The sequence below is a fragment of the Oncorhynchus nerka genome, linkage group LG4, assembly GCF_034236695.1.
Source record: "Oncorhynchus nerka isolate Pitt River linkage group LG4, Oner_Uvic_2.0, whole genome shotgun sequence".
Classification (NCBI taxonomy): Eukaryota; Metazoa; Chordata; class Actinopteri; order Salmoniformes; family Salmonidae; genus Oncorhynchus; species Oncorhynchus nerka.
The window spans coordinates 73,074,387-73,096,079 of NC_088399.1; the positions used below are offsets into that span (position 1 = coordinate 73,074,387).

Sequence of the window (21,693 nt, forward strand, 5' to 3'; positions counted from 1 at the left end):
TAGGATTTAGATCAATGTAAATGTCCCTGCCTGTAACAGTGCACATAATGCATACATTAAGTAGCCTAGAAACAAATCGAGCCATAAAGATTCAGGTTCAACTTTCCTAATTCTACTATGGATTTCAAATGGTAGTTCAATCATTTTTATTACTGCCCCTGTACTAATGCACTTGTGAGATAAACAACTGACACGTTCCTTTATCAGTTCTGTTACCCACATGCCTGTTGTTTTCATGTCAACGTAACAATTTTTCAAGTAACTATTTGTCATAAAATAATAATAAGATCAAAAAGCAGAAGCGAAGTCGGCTTTTTGCTTTTGCCGTTAAAAGTGTTTGTTTTCCATGTTATTTGATCAAGAGAAATATTTCATTTGATGTGGATGTTTTGTGTCTTTGCCCATATCTTTGTGCCTTTTGATGTAAATGTTTGATGACAGGGTTTGGTTCTTACTGGATTATATTAGAATGACAATCGCACAGAAAGGGACAGGGCAACAACTCTTACAATTCCAACTGTTGAATCCTGCCAGATACTGTTCTTAATTATACAGCTACCTTTTTTGCCAAAGTGGAGATGCTGGAAATATGTTTTTTTTCCCATGCTACAGATGGGTAGGGGTGGTATACAGAAGATAGCCCTATTTGGTAAAAGACCAAGTCCATATTATGGCAAGAACAGCTCAAATAAGCAAAGAGAAAAGACAGTCCATCTTTACTTTAAGACATGAAGGCCAGTCAATGTGGTACATTTCAAGAACTTTGAAAGTTTCTTCAAGTGTAGTTGCAAAACCCATCAAGCACTATAATGAAACTGGCTCCTATGAGGACCGCCACAGGAAAGGAAGACCCAGAGTTACCTCTGCTGCAGAAGATAAGTTCATTAGAGTTACCAGCCTCAGAAATTGCAGCCCAGTGCACTACTTTTGTGAATAAATATATTTTTCCTAAAATATATATCTTTAAAAATAAATGATTATATTGTTATTTTTCAGGGGGTGCTGCAGCACTCTCAGCACCCATACTTCCTGCGGCTATGCCTAGGCTACATAGCTTTGCAATATATGGAATTTCTATAATCACATACTTATTCACCAGGTATCCCCCTTTCCCTTTCCTTTCATGGTTCATGCCCTTTCTGAAGTAGGCTAGGACCAAACAAGTGTATGAGACTTGACTTGAGTTACAATGTAAGATGTGTTTGAATAACTATTCGATTTCAGTGTATTACAAACATTGTTACAATGTTGAAATTACCCATAGTTGATTGCAGTAGAATTAAACACAATTTGTGTTTAAAAATATATTTTTTCTTTACCAGACTGATTAGTTTCGTTTTTATTGAAACATAAAATGTATTGTCTTTGAAACATTTGTAGACTATAATTTTGCCCTGAGACACTATAATAGCCTAGGTGGTAGGCTAGATCGTGAACAAATCGAAGTGAGTTACTTGGACGCTTCATTTGAGATTCATAAATCAAATGAAACTTTTCATGAATTTAGAAATGTGTTTTTATCGCCAGAAAATATAGTGTATAGCGTTCTTTCGAGGGAAAAGAACGTTATGCGCTGTGAGCTCGAGCTGCCTGCCTTTCATCTTTCTGCCTGGCTCGCGCTTCTGCGCTGCTGCTGGTTGTGAGGCTCGCGCTGCACGGTGTGTGAGAATCCTGGGACTTGGTGATGTCAAACTGGTTGGGTCATTTGAAGGTTAGCTGCCTCGGATGGGTTCATAGAAAGTTCACTCGCATATATTAGGCAATTCAATCTTTCATTCTCTGTGTCCAAACTAGTAGGAAATGAGCTGCATGGAGGCAGGATAACCCATTCGTTATCCGAACGGGGAGACGTGGTTTTAAAACGCGATCTGTGATATTTATAAGAAAAATATTTTCAATACGGCGGGCTCGAGCGAGGACCGTGTTGTTAATGGCACAGGACGGGACGGTGCAAAACATTTATACGATAAACACGTTGGGACGTTACGGAGCTGACAGACACCTTTTCATTGCAACAACCGGACTCCGGAGAAAAATGGCATATCATAGTTTGGGTCAATTACAAGTTTTTAGCGGTGTTGTCTGTCATAGTTCTTAATTGTTTTAGTCTAGGAAGAAGACCAAAATTTTACGTGCCAAAAAAGGGTCAGAATTTGATGGAGTTGTGTGCACTTATGTTTGCGATTCTTACCCACATCTCAAGGACCCTTTAAAGGCACACAATAACAGGGTGACTGTTGCGACTAGGGGACATCATGTTTGACTGTATGGATGTGCTAGCGGTGAGCCCTGGACAAATGTTGGATTTCTACACTTCGCGCCCCTCTTCGTGCATGCTGCAAGAAAAGGCACTGAAAGCGTGCTTCAGCGGGCTCGCTCAGAGAGACTGGCAACACCGCCGGAGCGCACAGTGTAGGTTCACTTTTGTTCCCTTTTTCATTTCATGTGTCTACAGCCTAGTAGCCTAATAACTGTAGCCTATCATAACAATGACATAATCAAATTATAATAGCCATGATGTGCCTGGCTTGTCCACTTGATCCTGCTATCTCTCTGATCATCTCTTTATATTGTGTCCATGCACCCTTCCTCACAGTGTTTCCTGTCTTCTCATTTCCTCTTGTCTAATATGCTTAATGACCAGACATGAAATATGCCCAACACACAGACACACACACACACACACACACACTTCACTTCACTTGCGACTCCCACACCCCCACCATTGCCTCCTAAATGTGCCATAAAGAGTGTTGTCAGGTGTACCTGTCTCTGAGTGTTAAGTGACTAGTTAGAAAACTTCTTCAAGAATTAAACAACAGAAGAGAATAGATACTTTATTGGCCATCATTTTTTTAACAGAAATATTCTCAAATGACTTGTAGAGCAGCCATTGAGTTCATTTGTAACAACTCACTTTTTTTGTCCTGTCACTGTGACATGGCCCTGTGCTTGAAGTGTTCCTCCTAGTCCTAGCCTTGTCATATTTCATCTGTACACACTTGGTTAATACATTCTGGATGTGGAAACAGCTCCCTACAGCAGGCTGATGTATGTTCAGGTGTGATGTCTCAAATTCCACCCTACTCCCTGCATTGTGTAATTATTTTGACCAGAGCCCTATGGGAATACGGTGCCATTTGGGACGCAGACTGTATGTGATCCCCAGGTTCCTACATGGGGTTGAGGAATGTACAGAATAAACATGGGCCTTGACACCTCCCTCCCTCTGCCTTGACACCTCCCTCCCTCTGCCTTGACACTTCCCTCCCTCTGCCTTGACACCTCCCTCCCTCTGCCTTGACACCTCCCTCCCTCTTCCATGACACCTCCCTCCCTCCCTCTGCCTTGACACTTCCCTCCCTCTGCCTTGACACCTCCCTCCCTCTGCCTTGACACCTCCCTCCCTCTTCCATGACACCTCCCTCCCTCTGCCTTGACACCTCCCTCCCTCTGCCTTGACACCTCCCTCCCTCTGCCTTGACACCTCCCTCCCTCTGCCTTGACACCTACATCCCAGCACAAGAGAGATGACAGGGGGCAAATATTGCAGCTGTGATGGCACACTGTGGTATTTCATCTTAATAGATATGGGAGTTTATCAAGATTGGATTTGTTGGGCAGTGTTTTTACAGCTAATGCTGGTTTGCCTGAGGCTGATGCCGTGCAGGTGTTTGTACACATGCATATACACACACTCTCATTCAAATAAACGCATACAAGACACACACACACACATGTAATAGTGCCAGACATGCACACAAACATGTACAGTTGGCATTGCTGTTCTGATTTTAGTTGTCCTTGATGCCCTTTGTGTTTTTCTTGTTTTTTCTTTTCCCCCCTTTTTTCCCTTGGTTGTTGGTGCATTGGGGGGTTCTTGGGGGTGGGGAATGGAATTAATTGTATTTTTTATAGATGTTTTTTCTTCTGGGAGGGACTGTGGGAGGAGGGGTCTCGAATGGTTGAGGGACTGCTATTGGGGAACTGTGCGGAGATCTTGAAGGGTTCGGGTTCACGTTTTTTGGCTTGGTGGGAGACCTGTCAACGTGCCCTTGAGCAGGGCATTGACCCTGGATGCTTCTGTGTGTCGCTCTGAATGGGAATCTGTTGGATGACTGGTATGATGTAGTTGTTGAGCAGCTTCACTACAAGCATATTGTATGTTTCGGATATTCAATTTAAAAAAGAATACAAAAAATGATTGGATTTGTTTTCAAATTCATTGTGGGTCTGTGTAATCTGAGATAAATATGTGTCTCTGAAATGGTTTCTCGCTCTCAATTCAATTCAAAGGGCTTTATTGGCATGGGAAACATATGTTAACATTGCCAAAGCAAGTGAAATAGATAATAAACAAAAATAAAATAAACAATCAAAAATGAACTCTCTCTGTTTCTCTCTCTCTCTCTGACACTGAATTAGATAAATGTCCTTTTCAAAAAGGTTAGCCGGCTACAATTGGAAAATGTCAACCTGTGCATTCTGAACGGCCTGTTCCAAGGCTATAGACAGACCTGTTTTATACAGTCTATGAGAGACCCTTTTTTCCCGACAAGAATGATGGCACACAGCACACACTCTCTTTACACTTTACACTTCCTATACAGAACATTGGTAAAAAAGCATTTGTTTTACACACTGACTCACAGAAGTAGGCTAGCCTGTCTATCCTATCACACATTCAAGTCGGTGGATAATAACCTTAGGTTATGAAATACTTAGCTTATCTGTGTGTGTTTGCCTGAGCCCCCTCCAAAAAGCACGATCTCCGACAAGTCAAGTGTTTGTTAATGCTCTCTCCCTGGCCCAGTCCCTACACTTGATTTATTTTGATAGTTTAACGACCAGAGAGCAGATAATGTTAAGCTGCCATGCTGTCTGTCACTTCACAACACTTCCCAGGACGTGTTTGCTAGAGGCACAAATCACAGCGAAGTGGCCCTTATCAGTAGCAGCAAAAGTGGAAAGGGTGGCTACTTCTACTCACCCCACTTCACTGCGCTCTTACAGGAGGCTACTCTCTCCATTGTTTTAACTAAGCAACTCATCTCAAGAATATGAATAGGCTCTCTTTATTTGTTTAATTAGATTTGTTTTTGTATTTTGTCTTTTTATGTTATATCAAATATTGCTCATTTGTTTATATATTTTGTATATTCCTATTTATAAAACAATGAGCACTGTAATAATACATCATGAATGAAATTATAATAAATCAATACATCATATTTAAAATAATAACCATCATTTTATTTTGTCTTCATTTGAAATGGTTTGTAGATGCAACTTTCAGTTCTACATTTGCACCATCTAATTTGTCTGCAGTGAAAAGCGTAGGTATGGCTTTGCTTTCATGACATTGTCGTTCAATCCTCATATTTCACTTTCAACCTCATTTTGATCGTCTCAAGGTTTGTGTGTGTGTGTTTGCCTTTGTGTGTGTGTGTGTGTTTGTCTGAACGCCTTACATGAGAGAGAACAGAGAATGCAATAACTGTATTCCATGGATGTATAATATTCTCCAGGTGTAGTAGCTAGGGCAGTGTACCATTTGTCATTGATAAGACTTATCTGTGGTGTGATCACTAATAGAAAAGGTCATAAGTGAGTGTGTGCGTACGCGTGTGTGTGTGATAACGTAATTAAATCATCTTGAACATTAAAGTATAAGTAACTCATCGTGTTCATTAATCACCACACACAAGGTGCATTTGATTAGCATTTCAATGCAATTAGAAAACCATTTGCCATTCATGCACAGAGGGTGTGTGTGTGTGTGTGTGTGTGTGTGTGTGTGTGTGTGTGTGTGTGTGTGTGTGTGTGTGTTGCAAATTACCCTGATAACAGACTCGCTTGAATTCATCACCAAGGCAATGGAGGGAAACAAGATAGAACCGATTGTGATTTTCTTTTATCTCCCCCACTATTTCATATGCATAGACAGCACATTAGCCTTGTGGCATTGGACTCATCTTGCAACACTTTGCCCTCTCTCATGTTTAAATAAGGACCCGTTCAAATTGGACTTTGATTTGAAGAGCTTCCCAAAGAGGTCCTTGAAACTTTGGTTTTTATTAATTAAATGTATTCAGTACAATGGAACCCGCAAGGATTTAAATGAAATTCACTATGAGCTGCGCTCCATACACGCACACTTGTGCAGGCATGCACACACACACACACACACACACAAACACACACACGTGTGCACACACGCACACACACACGTGTGCACACACAAGCCTTCTTATTTTAGAATGAGCGGGAATACTAATTGTTGTGTGAAGGATACAATGAGAAGGGGTTGGTGTGCATGTGCATTTGTGTGTGTGTGTATTTGTGTGTGTTTGTGTTAACGTAGAGGGATCAGTGGCATTGTGTTGAACATGAGATGATGAATACAGAAGTGATATTATGATGTGCAATGCATGCTCTAAAAACATAGACACACATAGACATCTTTGCAAAATATATAGCTTAGTTTTATATTAAGGACATTGTTATTTTTATTTGTTGGTTTTACATCATATAATAGACATCCAGGACAGTAATGTACAGCTAGCTATTCGCTACCATAGGTACTACTTTATTATATATAGGCCTATAGATTTCAAGGTTATTGGAAAATGCCAATACTATTTTCGATGAACTGAAAATAACAATATGAGTATAATCTTTGAGAAACTTGAGAATAGTGTAAGTATTCAGTCCTTTGAAATGAATAGTAGCCATAGAATTCTAACAGGTCACGACATTAAAGCATGACTGTTTTCTTATTCTGTAATCCATATTGCTGTGGCTTTGGAAGCTGTAATCCCAAGGCCTTTCGGGACTTGAATGCCGATGAAACATTCCAACGATTCACACGTTCACTTAAAGGGTCTAAGGGCTAGCCATTGTCAAGTAAGTAAAGCACAATATTGATGGTACAAAAACGTGTTCAGATATCGCTAAGGAGGTTAGTTGACTCATCCTACTGTCCTCTTATTCTTCTAGTGAAGTAGGTTATACAATGAATTGCTGATTTGAATTGCATGGACTGTATATGACATGGGCAGGCATAATAGTTCCTAAAGATTGTGTGTGTGTGTGTGTGTGTGTCTTTGTGTTTGTGGGTGTGTTTGCGTGTTTGTGTGTGTATGTGTGTGCGCACTCACGTGTTTGTGTGTGTGCCTGCCTACTTAAGTGTGTATATTGTGTGTGTGTACACGTGTGTGCTTCCATACACATGTATCAACAGTCTCATGTTTTCTCTGCAGTTTCATCCGTGTAGCTGAACAACAACATATACACGTCTGTCCAATGCCATGTTCTCCCTTTGTTGTAAACAGTGAGCAGACAGTCAGACCATGCTTCACATAACATTGTGATATAATATACAACTGCAGCCTGTCATATGTATTCATTAGGCCCTGTCCCTGTTTTTCTCTTAATGTGATTCAGATAGGGACATGAAAGACCATGGTACAGCTTTCACACCAAGCTGATTCAACGGGCATGTGAAACGATGGGGGATGGAGGGATGGGGGGATAAAATGGAGGGTAGCAACTATGAAACGAAAGGGAAGCTGTTGGATGCTGGGTTGTGTTGAATGGAGAGGAGTAGGGAGTTTTACTGGACCCCCAATTTGAGACAGGAGGGACCACACTCAGCACCACATTCAGCACGCCAGGACAGGGACAGAGGCTGCAGTGCTGGAACACCACACCACTGCCTGCTGGTTCCAGATCTGTCAGGCCATTCTCAATGTTTGGCACTGACAATGACCATAGGAATTGGCTATACAGCACAAACAGATCTGGGGCCATGCTATGCCACCCAAGGGGCCAGGGTTCCGGTTTGGAAGCACGGTTTCGACTGATCCTACGGTACTGCAGTTTAACTGACATCCGGCCCAGAAAGACAATTTCCATAGACATCCCCATAGAGAAGTCAAATTTGAACATTTCTAATAAGTCACTTTAGTCGTCACCTTTGTGCACAAAACATCCATTTAATTATTCATATAATTGTCGCTGAGGACTGTTTTTTAAAATGGGATATTGGCATTTTATATTCATCCAATCTCTGCCATGATGACATGATGACATTGTCGCTGCTCGTGCTGCTCCCTGTGCGCACTCAGTGTAGTGCATGTGAAGCTGGGCCATGTAAACATTATGGAACCCAGATATACCGTAGACGGTCCATGAATCGTAGATTACTTTGAAAAATGGTTGGACATCTTGGATGCAGTTCACTAACTCTCCCGAGGAAGAAACTCCCATTATTCTTGAAGAGGGCTGAGAGAAGGCTGAGAGGAGGCTGAGAGAAGGCTGGGAGGCTGAGAGGAGGCTGAGAGGAGGCTGAGAGAAGGCTGAGAGAAGGCTGAGAGAAGGCTGATAGAAGACTGGGAGGCTGAGAGGAGGCTGATAGAAGACTGGGAGGCTGAGAGGAGGCTGAGAGAAGGCTGAGAGGAGACTGAGAGAAGGCTGGGAGGCTGAGAGAAGACTGGGAGGCTGAGAGGAGGCTGAGAGAAGGCTGGGAGGCTGAGAGAAGACTGGGAGGCTGAGAGGAGGCTGATAGAAGGCTGAGAGGAGGCTGAGAGGAGGCTGATAGAAGACTGGGAGGCTGAGAGGAGGCTGAGAGAAGGCTGGGAGGCTGAGAGGAGGCTGAGAGAAGACTGGGAGGCTGAGAGGAGGCTGATAGGAGGCTGAGAGGAGGCTGAGAGAAGGCTGGGAGGCTGAGAGGAGGCTGATAGAAGGCTGAGAGGAGGCTGAGAGGAGGCTGATAGAAGGCTGAGAGGATGCTGAGAGAAGGCTGGGAGGCTGAGAGGAGGCTGATAGAAGGCTGAGAGGAGGCTGGGAGGCTGAGAGGAGGCTGATAGAAGGCTGAGAGGAGGCTGAGAGAAGGCTGGGAGGCTGAGAGGAGGCTGATAGAAGGCTGAGAGGAGGCTGAGAGAAGGCTGGGAGGCTGAGAGGAGGCTGATAGAAGGCTGAGAGGAGGCTGAGAGAAGGCTGGGAGGAGGCTGAGAGGAGGCTGGGAGGAGGCTGAGAGGAGGCTGAGAGGAGGCTGATAGAAGACTGGGAGGCTGAGAGGAGGCTGAGAAAAGGCTGGGAGGCTGATAGGAGGCTGAGAGAAGACTGGGAGGCTGAGAGAAGACTGGGAGGCTGAGAGAAAGCTGGGAGGCTGCTTTTATTTTATTTGTCACTCTGACATGATGGATGGTGACTCACTTTTATATGGCTGCTAAAAATGAAACAATTAGCAATAAATTAATTTTGACATTTGTGACCGACCGGCTCAATTTGGTTTTATTCAGCAAAATTTGAAGTTGTGTTTTTTCTTACATTGGATCAAAGTAGAGACTCAGAGCTACAAAATGGTAAATCATACACTACTGTTGAGGAACAATGGGAAAGTAATTCTGCTTTGAAAGTTGATCAACTTGTAACCTCACTTTTGAGAAAATGGCCTTTGAAATATTTGGGACCTACAAGAGAGCTTTTCATTCACACCCTCTTAAGCTTTAACCCCACCCATCTCTTTAAGGATTCACATATGAGGCCATGTACTAAACAACCAAAGATTTCAAGACTAAAGGCTGGTTTATACTACGTGTGTGTTTGTACATTTAATCTGGAGTGCCAGAGTGTGCTCGAGCATTCATGAATTCAGATCGTTGTCAGATAGTCCGTTCGTAAATTCAGAGCGTTTCGCTCTCTGAGCATTCAGAGTGCACACTGGACTATTTCGCCGAGAAGTAGGGTTGATCCGAGCATTCTGACCGAACAACAGCAGTCAAGCACCCAAACTAACTGGCTAACGTTGGCTAGCTGGCTAGCTACTTCCAGACACAAATGAGAGAACAGCTCACTCTGACCATTTTACTCGCCCTAGCAGAGTTGGTAAGGCTGTTATGTTATCCAGAGCGTTGGTGACTGCAACTGTGCTGCTGGCAAACATTTTATTACACATTTTTGACAACGTTTACTGACACAGGCCTTATTCAACTGGTGTTGAGTGGTCGTAAATTCATCAGTTCCTAAGCCAGGCCTTTTATCCTTTGCTCTAACAAGAAAGCCCACCACCTGGATTCAGTCCTATGTAGCAACATTTGAAATGGTGTTTTTTTTTACATTGGATAAAGGTAGACTGAGGGCTAGAAAATAGTAAACAACCAAATATTTCAAGACTAAAAATGGTAAATAAGGGAAAACTCCAGGTTAAAATATACTTGATCTATTCCTTGGCCTTTTTCCTAATCTGACTTTGGTGCAGGTCATGTTGTTCTTCACATTACCGTCTGTCGTAAACACACACTATATCAAATAAAAGTGTATTTGTCACATGCACAGGATACAGAAGGTGTAAACGGTACAGTGAAGTGGTAACTTGCCTAGTAGCAATATCAAAAACAGAACGTGTCCAGATACAAATATTTTATAAATATTTGATCATTATTAGATGACGCTTATCCAGACACACTGGTCTAAATTGATGGGCCATGTGAAAGAAATGCTATAACCACCCCCCAGCAACATCTAGCGAAGTGGATGGGCCACTATTGTCTAGACATGTACACATGTTAATGAAATTATCAAAAAAAGAAACAGCCCTTTTTCAGGACTCTGTCTTTCTAAGATAATTCTTAAAAATCCAAATAACTTCACAGATCTTCGTTGTAAAGGGTTTAAACACTGTTTCCCATGCTTGTTCACTGAATCATAAACAATTAATGAACATGCACCTGTGGAACGGTCGTTAAGACACTAACAGCTTACAGACGGTTGGCAATTAAGGCCACAGTTATGAAAACTTAGGACACTAAAGAGGCCTTTCTACTGACTCTGAAAAACACCAAAAGAAAGATGCCAAGGGTCCCTGCTCATCTGCGTGAACGTGCCTTCGGCATGCTGCAAGGAGGCATGAGCACTGCAGATGTGGCCAGGGCATAAATTGCCATGTCCGTACTGTGAGACGCCTAAGACAGCGCTACAGGGAGACAGGATGGACAGCTGATCGTCCTCGCAGTGGCAGAACACGTGTAACAACACCTGCACAGGATCGGTACATCCGAACATCACACCTGCGGGACAGGTACAGGATGGCAACAACAACTGCCCGAGTTACACCAGGAATGCACAATTCCTCCATCAGTGCTCAGACTGTCCGCAATAGGCTGAGAGAGGCTGGATTGAGGGCTTGTAGGCCTGTTGTAAGGCGGTCCTCACCAGACACCACCGGCAACAACGTCGCCTATGGGCACAAACCCACCGTCACTGGACCAGACAGGACTGGCAAAAAGTGCTCTTCACTGAAGAGTTACGGTTTTTTCTCACCAGGGGTGATGATCGTATTCGTGTTTATTGTCAAAGGAATGAGCGTTACACCGAGGCCTGTTCTCTGGAGTGGGATCGATTTGGAGGTGGAGGGTCTGTCTGGGGCGGTGTGTCACAGCATCATCGGACTGAGCCTGTTGTCATTGCAGGCAATCTCAACGCTGTGCGTTACAGAGAAGACACCCTCCTCCCTCATGTGGTACCCTTCCTGCAGGCTCATCCTGACATGACCCTCCAGCATGACAATGCCACCAGCCATACTGCTCGTTCTGTGCGTGATTTCCTGCAAGACAGGAATGTCAGTGTTCTGCCATGGCCAGTGAAGATCCCGGATCTCAATCCCATTGAGCACATCTGGGAGGGCCAGGGTGAGGGCTAGGGTCATTCCCCCCCAGAAATGTCCGGGAACTTGCAGGTGCCTTGGTGGAAGAGTGGGGTAGCATCTCACAGCAAGAACTAACAAATCTGTTGCAGTCCATGAGGAGGAGATACACTTCAGTACTTAATGCAAATGGATTTCTGATTCGAATAATATTACCACACAGATCATACACGTAATGTTAGCTAGTGAGCCAGCAAGATGAAGTTCACTAGCTAGAAAACAGTACGCTTTAAATTAGAAACTTATAGCGTGTAAAAATGTAGCTCGACTCTTGCCCGTATACATGTATGAACGCTTTACAGCAGACTGGAACCATTTAACTTATTTGGCCAGTGTTGTGTCAAGTCACTCCGGTTCACACTGACTGTGGCGTGTGCAGAAAGTAGCCCATCAGAACTTTTTGGAACTGATTTGTCGATAGCGCCTACTAAATTCAATGTTGTTGAGAAAAGTAGCAAAACGTTTGTAGTTCTCAATGGCTAACGTTATATATTTAAAAAGCTCCGCGGTAGAAAGGACGGTCAACACATACTGAGCAGCTCACGTTATAGACAGAAGCATTCTACATGGCAGACCAATCCAAACTCATCTCCCGGCATGTCCAGCCCATCATTTATCTCAGCCAATCATGGCTAGCAGGAAGGTTCCTGACTTTTTCCATGGCTAAACCAACTAGGTTTGAAATGTAAAAAATTGGAATACAAGTTTTTTATTAAGGCACCAGTAAGTTCACATGTTCCAGAAGGCATTTCTTTCAAAAAATGCCTTTTGATTAAAAAAAAAGTTGTTCAAATGCCTCTCCTGTGATGTAGTATACACCTAGCTTCCTGAAATGGGTCACATATTTTTTCAGTAAATAGCCATGGCAGCATGGTTAATCAGGAATTCCATCATGCTTCTTTTTTAAAGCCCATGTATGTCTATATCACCTTGTAATGGACAAAATTAACAAATGCGAATTGCCATTACATCTGGAGAGAAACATAATGGGGATGTATTCCAATCTGCTTTCTAATGCTTTAAGGAACTAGAAATTTGCATGTTGAGAATGTGGTAATATTAGGTAAAACTTGAATATAACATTTTCTAAATGTTCTTGAAATGTTCTGAGGACCTCAAAGACAAGATAAAAATGGATATTGTCTGAAAGTCAATGGAATATTATGTTAAACCTAAATTTTCTATGAACATCATAAGAACTGAAGAACTGAAAGTGTAAAGTGTTCTGGGTTACTTTCAGAGAGACACTTTAGATTTTTGGATGGAGCATTATAGTGAATGTTAAGAGAATAATAATATTTAATTTAAAAATATATATGTATTTGAATGTTTTTGAGATGTTATCATCCTAATGTTAGATAAAACCCTAACTAGAAATGAATGGGAATCTTAACTAATGTTCTGGGAATGTTCCCGGTTTGCTGGGTTGTCAATAGCTCAGAGATGTTTAATGCAGGTCTCCTTTACTGCTAAGAGCTGACGTCCGGACCAAATGACCTCTTAAAGTGCTTGCCTGGGAGTGGAGAATCATAACAACTTCGTCAGGCTCTTAGGGAAAGAATTTCTAAAGATTCAAAATAAACTTGTCACATTTACTCCTCTCTCTCTATTTGAAACCTTCTCTTTCCCCCTCTCTCTCTTTTCCTCTATCCCTCTCTCTCTCTCTCTCTCTTTTCCTCTATCCCTCTCTATCCCTCTCTCTCTTTCCCCCTCCTCTCTTTTTCTTTCTTGTTGCACTTTAAGCCTTGAAGTGTCTCACACCTGTTGCATTGCTCGGTCCCTGGTTTAGAGTTTAGCAGTGAGAGCTCTGGCTTTTTATTCACCCTCTGTCTCCATTTGACCTTTGACCTCAACAGATCACAGGGGGTCGCCCAGAGGTCAAGGCAGGGAGGGCGGCTTGGAGGATAGCTGCAGTCACATAACTGGTATGAACCATGAACCTCTGAACCAAACTCAAAGTGCCGTTCAGTGGTTCAAACCAAGGTCCAGTTCCACACCCTGACACCTCTGGATAATCCCCTTTAGAAGCTGTGTCCCTTTAACAAATCTGTTTCAGTGGCTCTTCTAGCTGCAGTTTGATTGATTCCCCCTACTGGGAGACACTTTCGCACTTGATATGTGTCATCTCGAAGACTGACTAGACAGACCGTTTCCCTGTGAGTTCAGCACCACCCCCCCACCTCTCAGCACCCCATGACCTCAGTCTGCCGGCCGCTTCCCTCGGTCTCTCTCCTAATCAAAACAGACCAGCAGCACAAGTAGAACTTTTTCTTCGTCTTTCTCTAGACAATACATACAGTTAGATGACTGTTTTTTTATTGTTTCTATCTTCTCTTCCAGTTAGTGTTTAAAGAATTGAATTAAATGTGTACTACAGCCTATAGCCAGTGCTGTTCCCTCTCTCCCTCCCACCACAAAGCTGCTTCTAATTTGAAGTACTTTGGGTGAACTTTGACCGTTTCCTATTGACTCTCTTTCTCTTCCCGCCTGGTGTATGTGAGCTGTTTGTCTGTGTATGTGAGCTGTTTGTTGTGTGTGTGTGTGTGTGTGTGTGTGTGTGTGTGTGTGTGTGTGCTATGTGCTCCCTGCTCCTGCAAATAACCCAGAGGAAGAAGGGGAGAAAAACACTTCCAGCTTCGATGAACTGCCAGCGGAGAGGTGGAGTTGTGAAGGGAACTGGCGCTAAAAGGCTGTACTGTGGTATTGGCAGGACAGTTGATGCACTGTGCGTACAATACGGCGCTGTAGTGTCTACTAGCGATAGTAACCTGCTGTCTCTTTCTACCTCTTTCTATTCTCTCTCCGTTTGTTGAAGGTAGGGTTGTTGTAAATGGATCGCTGCAGTATAACAGTCATTTGGACATAACTGTGGTCTCATGATTACAGGGTAGAAACAGTCCATGTCCTGATTCCATGTCATTGTGATATCATTATACTGTGTGTGTGTGTGTGTGTGTGTGTGTGTGTGTGTGTGTGGGGGGGAACAGATCTTGCCTTTAGGTAAGGTACCTCCCTCCTAGCCATCTGTGAGGTGTGTGGACGTCACAGATTGTTTTCTTTTCATGTCACTGGTCATGTAGCTATCTGACCCTGTGGGGACAATGTGGTGAACAGGGGGTAGGGACAGGTGGACACAGTGAGGATAGATATGGTTGATTGGCCAACAAATTATTTTTAACTGACCTATAGGACCCTCCTCACTTCTAAAGCGTTCTTATTCTACTTCTTCTACTTCTTCTACTTCTACTTCTTCTACTTCTTCTACTTCTACTTCTTCTTCTACTTCTTCTACTTCTTCTACTTCTACTTCTTCTTCTACTTCTTCTAAAGCGTTCTTCTTCTACTTCTTTTACTTCTTCTTCTACTTCTTCTACTTCTTCTTCTACTTCTTCTAAAGCGTTCTTCTTCTACTTCTTTTACTTCTTCTTCTACTTCTTCTTCTTCTACTTCGACTTCTTCTTCTACTTCTTCTAAAGCGTTCTTCTTCTACTTCTTCTAAAGCGTTCTTCTTCTACTTCTTCTTCTACTTCTTCTACTTCTACTTCTTCTTCTACTTCTTCTAAAGCGTTCTTCTTCTACTTCTTTTACTTCTTCTTCTACTTCTACTTCTTCTACTTCTACTTCTACTTCTTCTACTTCTTCTACTTCTACTTCTTTTACTTCTACTTCTACTTCTTCTACTTCTACTTCTTCTTCTTCTACTTCTACTTCTTATTCTACTTCTTCTAAAGCGTTCTTCTTCTACTTCTTTTACTTCTTCTTCTACTTCTTCTTCTTCTACTTCTTCTTCTACTTCTTCTAAAGCGTTCTTCTTCTACTTCTTTTACTTCTACTTCTACTTCTTCTTCTACTTCTTCTACTTCTTCTTCTACTTCTTCTTTTTCTTGGGGCAGCAGGTAGCCTAGTGGTTAGAGCGTTGGCCCAGTAACCAAAAGGTTGCTAGATTGAATCCCGAGCTGACAAGGTAAAACTCTGTCGCTCTGCCCCTGAACAAGGCAGTTAATCCACTGTTCCCCGGCTGTCATTGTAAATAAGAAATTGATAACTGACTTGCCTAGTTAAATAAAGGTTCATTAAATCTTCTTCTTCACCACCACCCACAGCAAGCCATAGCCATAACAAGGCTCCTTCCTAACTCAGCCTCTGTGTTTTCCATTAGTCTTTCCCCTCATTCAGAGATCACCCTCCCTTCCTCCTCCTCCTGGCTGGGTGTGTTTTCCTGGCTGGTTCAGCAGGGGGTTAAGAGTTCAGCAGAATAAGCTTTGAGATGTTTTTTTCATACACACACACACACAATCACATGCAAACACACACAGACACACACTGCTCCCACCCCTTGGCACGCCTGGTCTGTCGCTGGTCTGTAGTCTCTGTAATGGTGCTGGTGTATAGCTATGTTAACATGCGGTGAAGTCAGTTTGTTGCAGAGCCAACGCCAGAAAATGGAGCAAAGGCTCCCCAGTGCCCGATAGGGCCTATACATTGCTCTAGACACACAGTTACACACACACACACACACACACACACACACACACACACACACACACACACACACACACACACACACCAAAGGGGGGAAATGCATCTGCCTTTATGTGCTCCATCTGTCTGCAGGTAGCCACACTTCCAGAACCAACCATGAGTTTCAAATGGGCCGCGCCGGGCAGAAGTGTGTTGTGTGTGTGTGTGTCTACTGCTCTCCCTCTTTCCCATGTGTAATGATCCAAGGCATTGGAAACACTCTGAAGGTCTATTCTATCAGTTCCAATGTGTTGTATTCCACACAACATGTAGTAGCATCTGTAGTGTTCAGTACTGTATCAGCTGGGAGGACATTTCTATCATGGTCATTGTGCCACAGCTCCCTGATGTGAACACGCCACAGCTCCCTGATGTGAACACGCCACAGCTCCCTGATGTGAACACGCCACAGCTCACTGATGTGAACACGCCACATCACACGCCACAGCTCACTGATGTGAACACGCCACAGCTCACTGATGTGAACACGCCACAGCTCCCTGATGTGAACACGCCACAGCTCACTGATGTGAACACGCCACAGCTCCCTGATGTGAACACGCCACAGCTCCCTGATGTGAACACGCCACAGCTCACTGATGTGAACACGCCACAGCTCCCTGATGTGAACACGCCACAGCTCACTGATGTGAACACGCCACAGCTCACTGATGTGAACACGCCACAGCTCACTGATGTGAACACGCCACAGCTCACTGATGTGAACACGCCACAGCTCACTGATGTGAACACGCCACAGCTCCCTGATGTGAACACGCCACAGCTCACTGATGTGAACACGCCACAGCTCACTGATGTGAACACGCCACAGCTCCCTGATGTGAACACGCCACAGCTCACTGATGTGAACACGCCACAGCTCCCTGATGTGAACACGCCACAGCTCACTGATGTGAACACGCCACAGCTCCCTGATGTGAACACGCCACAGCTCCCTGATGTGAACACGCCACAGCTCACTGATGTGAACACGCCACAGCTCACTGATGTGAACACGCCACAGCTCACTGATGTGAACACGCCACAGCTTGTTTTACATATTACATGTCATATTCCATGTGATACATGTCCCTTGATGTCGCCATCCACACACACACACACACACACACACACACACACACACACACACACACACACACACACACACACACACACACACGTACGCACACACACACACACACACACACACATACATGCCTTTACATATTACATCTGATACAACATATGATACAGGTCCCCCCACTGTCTCTGGCCCTGCACGGCTTGTCTCTCTCCCTCATGTTACATATTAAAGTGGTGGATCGTATCTCCCTCTCTGTGACAGTGTGTGTGTATGTGTGTGTGTAATTTGTAGTCTGCAGCTTCAGACGACACACTGCATTTTGTAGGCTATAGTGAGCTAGTTCACACACACACACACACACACACACACACACAGCTAGCTAACTTGACTTAAATTAAAACAAATATCTTTCTGTCCTGGTTAATTATACCAGGTTCCAGGAAGAGGGTGTTTGTAAGTCAGAGAGAGAAAAATATTTTACTCCTTTTTCTCCACAATCTTGTGATATCCAATTGGTAGTTACAGTCTTGTCTCATCGCTGCAACTCCTGGTTGAACTCGGGAGAGGCGAAGGTCGAAAGCCGTGCGTCCTCCAAAACACAACCCAACCAAACCGCACTGCCCACTTAACCCAGAAACCAGCCGCACCAATGTATCGGAGGAAACACCGTACACCTGGCGACCGTGTCAGCATGCACTGCGCCTGGCCCGCCACAGGAGTCACTAGTGCGCAATGGGACAAGGACATCCTTGCCAGGCAAACCCTCCCGTAACCAGGACGACGCTGAGCCAATTGTGTGCCGCCCCATGGGTCTCCCGGTCGCAGCCGGCTGCAACAGAGCCTGGATTCGAACCCAGAATCTCTAGTGGCACAGCTAGCACGCCGATGCAGTGCCTTAGACCACTGCACCACTCGGGAGGCCTGAGAGAGAGGACATTAATGCAAGTTGACTGTTTTAATTTATTTACGCTCAAGTGATTTAATGACTATTTGGACTAACATACAGTCAGTGAACAAGCACTATTGAAATCCTAAAGATCCATCAGCGATGTGTGCCTAGTACGATATTGATTACTATCAGCATCAAACTGCATACAGATGATAGCAAAGTGACTCACTCCAACTGACTAGCCAGTTGCACTAGTTTCTGTTTGCTTTGGGATTTGATTTGACGAATAACACGTCTGTTTGATTCACCAGAGGGGAAGCAAAGGTCACTGTGAATCATGCAGTAGCACTAATATTCACCATCATGGCAGTTCTACTCACACTGTCCTTTAATACCACAAAGAGATTGGCAATATACTGTAACAGTTAAACAAACACACAGAAACACACACACACATACACACACAATGAGTCAATTTGACCCATTTTTGACCAATCTACTGTAATGTGTCAAATTGACCCAGGACACCTTTTTGAACATAATACAAGGGTAAGTTGAACCTCAGGGGAATTCTGCATGGGGTCAAGGGTCAGGAACAGATCACGGGGTTTCTCTCTAATAGATGTATAATTGAGCTTGAGCTGATGAAGTATGGAATAATGTAATCTAATCAACCAACCAACAGTAATCTGATCTGCTCTGCTCTGCTCTGCTCTGCTCTGCTCTGCTCTATGTAGATAGATCTATAGATGGGCAGGCCCTGGACAAGCCACATATATTCCTGAGTAGGGTTGCAGAATTCTGGGAATTTTCAATACGTTTTCTGATTTTCTCTAAATCCCAGTTGGAGGATTCCCAGAAACGGGGAGGAATAAGCAGGAAATCCGAATTCCTCCACCCAGGATTTCTGGAAAACCAGGGAATTTATTGAATGTTTTGCAACCCTACTCCAGAGCTATATGGGAGCAAGGCGCTGGATAAATTGGTTGCTGGTAGGCTATAACATGATGTCATCACAGCCTATTTCCACTCTAATATAAAAAAAATGTATCAACCTTTTAACCTTTGTGTTTAAACTCAGTCAAGCCACAGGTGGACTTTTCAAAACCTATTAGAAAGAAACCCACTGGTAAGAAACCCACCCACTCTAAATGACCGCTGTATCAGTCAGGACAAATATGTAGTTCTGAGAACTCATTCCGGGGTTCTGGAGGTTCTATATCAACTCATTAAATATCACAATGTTATGTTTCCGTTCCAATAACATCAAAATAGAAATAAAGTGGCCACTCAGACCCACTGTTGGATGAGTATGTGGACATAGTAATTGTATGCCAAAGATTTGCAACTGTCTGCCCTGATTTCAGTTAATTCAGTACCTTTAGTTCACTCACTCAGGAAATGAGTTTTGAATGCCCTGTCATTACCACGTATCCTGTCCCATACTAAAACCTGAATCATCTTCTTCATTACTCAATTTTTCTTCCAATTGGGAATAAAGAACTACTACATCTTCTTCATCATCTTCTTCTGTTGTGTCTCTGTAGCCATCGAGACCCAGAGCACCAGTTCTGAGGAGCTGGTCCCAAGTCCCCCGTCCCCCCTGCCCCCGCCCCGCGTCTACAAGCCCTGCTTTGTGTGCCAGGACAAGTCCTCGGGGTACCACTATGGTGTCAGCGCCTGCGAGGGCTGCAAGGTAAGACATACACACCAAAACCAGCAACATTCACACCAAAACCAGCAACATTCACACCAAAACCAGCAACATACACACAAAAACCAGCAATATACACACCAAAACCATCTACATACACACCAAAACCATCAACATATACACCAAAGCCATCAACATACACACCAAAACCATCAACATATACACCAAAGCCATCAACATACACACCAAAACCATCAACATATACACCAAAGCCATCAACATACACACCAAAACCATCAACATATACACCAAAGCCATCAACATACACACCAAAACCATCAACATACACACAAAAACCAGCAATATACACACCAAAACCATCTACATACACACCAAAACCATCAACATATACACCAAAACCATCTACATACACACCAAAACCATCAACATATACACCAAAGCCATCAACATACACACCAAAACCATCAACGTACACACCAAAACCTGCAACATTCACACCAAAACCAGCAACAAACGCACCCAAACTATCAACATTCACACCAAAACCAGCAACATTCACACCAAAACCAGCAGACCTCTCGAGCCAGATGTTTTCCTCACAACTTGACCTAACCAGAAATGAAGGTCACTTCGTGAGGGAATTGTTGTCCACAGTCTATCAATGCAGCTGTACCTGACTGTGCATACTGGATGTACCAGTGTACTGTACGTGCAGAACATACAACCCGTTGGTTCAAACTCCAGTCCAGTGTGGTTTTGTAGGCTGCAGGAGAGAGATAATGAAGATGCGTTACCTTCATTATCTCTCTCCTGCTGCAATTGGAATGCTGGAATCTCAGGAATCCTTTGGAGTTTAGGCCTGGGGGGAGGAGGGGGTGAATAAGACACTATAAGCCCCAGTGTGACCCCGTACCTACAGCCCTGTGACCTGCGAATACCACCTAGAGTCAGACATACTGCAAGTACTGTATATACAGTACCATGGAGGTATAGTTAAGCAATAAGGTCGGAGGGGGTGTGGTATATGGCCAATATACCACAGCTAAGGGCAGTTCGCATGCACGATGCGACGCGGAGTGCCTGGACACAGCCCTTAGCCGTGCTATATTGGCAATATATCACAAACCCACGAGGAGCCTTATTGCTATTGTTGCTTATTGCTGATATACGGTCTGATATACCATGGCTTTCAGCCAATCAGAATGCAGGGCTCAAACCACCCAGTTTATAACAGACCATATACCACGGGGATGACAAAACATGTATTTTTACTGCTCTAATTACTTTGATAACCAGTTTATAACAGCAATAAGGCACCTCAGGGGTTTGTGGTATATGGCCAATATACCACGGCTAAGGGCTATATCCAGCCCTTAGCCATGGTATATTGGCCATATACCACACATCCTCGGGTCTTATTGCTTAATTAGAACCTAGCTACAGAAATATGGGGAAGTCAATAGAAAACACTAACAAATGCATACAATCACACACACTTCAATAGAAAACACACTCACACACATGCGCCTGCACGCACACACACCAAACATAACTATTTAATTAGGCCAAACACATTCCTTCTCCTACTGTACCCTGACTGGACTGCAGATGGTATTCCTTCCTTTCTGTCTCTCTTTCTCCGCTGAGTGGCTGGTAGCAGGATGTAAAAATAGCAGAATTCATGCTAGAATAGCTTTGATTTCTGTGACATCTTTCCTCGGAAGGGATTAGACCAGGGATTATGCTTTTTCTGTGTTGTATTCCTCTCCATGGCGAGGGCATTGTTGTCATGGGGTGTGAGGGCCTGAGCCCCTCCA

General features: G+C 43.7%; 1 protein-coding gene across 1 annotated transcript in view; it reads left to right on the forward strand.

The window, feature by feature from the left end:
• The first annotated feature begins 1,772 nt into the window (after window positions 1-1,772).
• LOC115128796 (retinoic acid receptor alpha-A-like) overlaps window positions 1,773-21,693 on the forward strand; it is a 116,471-nt gene continuing 96,550 nt past the window's right edge. The window contains exons 1-2 of the mRNA XM_065017811.1: window positions 1,773-2,412; window positions 19,749-19,897. Of these exons, the coding sequence (XP_064873883.1) occupies window positions 2,256-2,412; window positions 19,749-19,897 (306 nt within the window). The 5' untranslated portion in view covers window positions 1,773-2,255. The remainder of the gene's footprint in view (window positions 2,413-19,748; window positions 19,898-21,693) is intronic.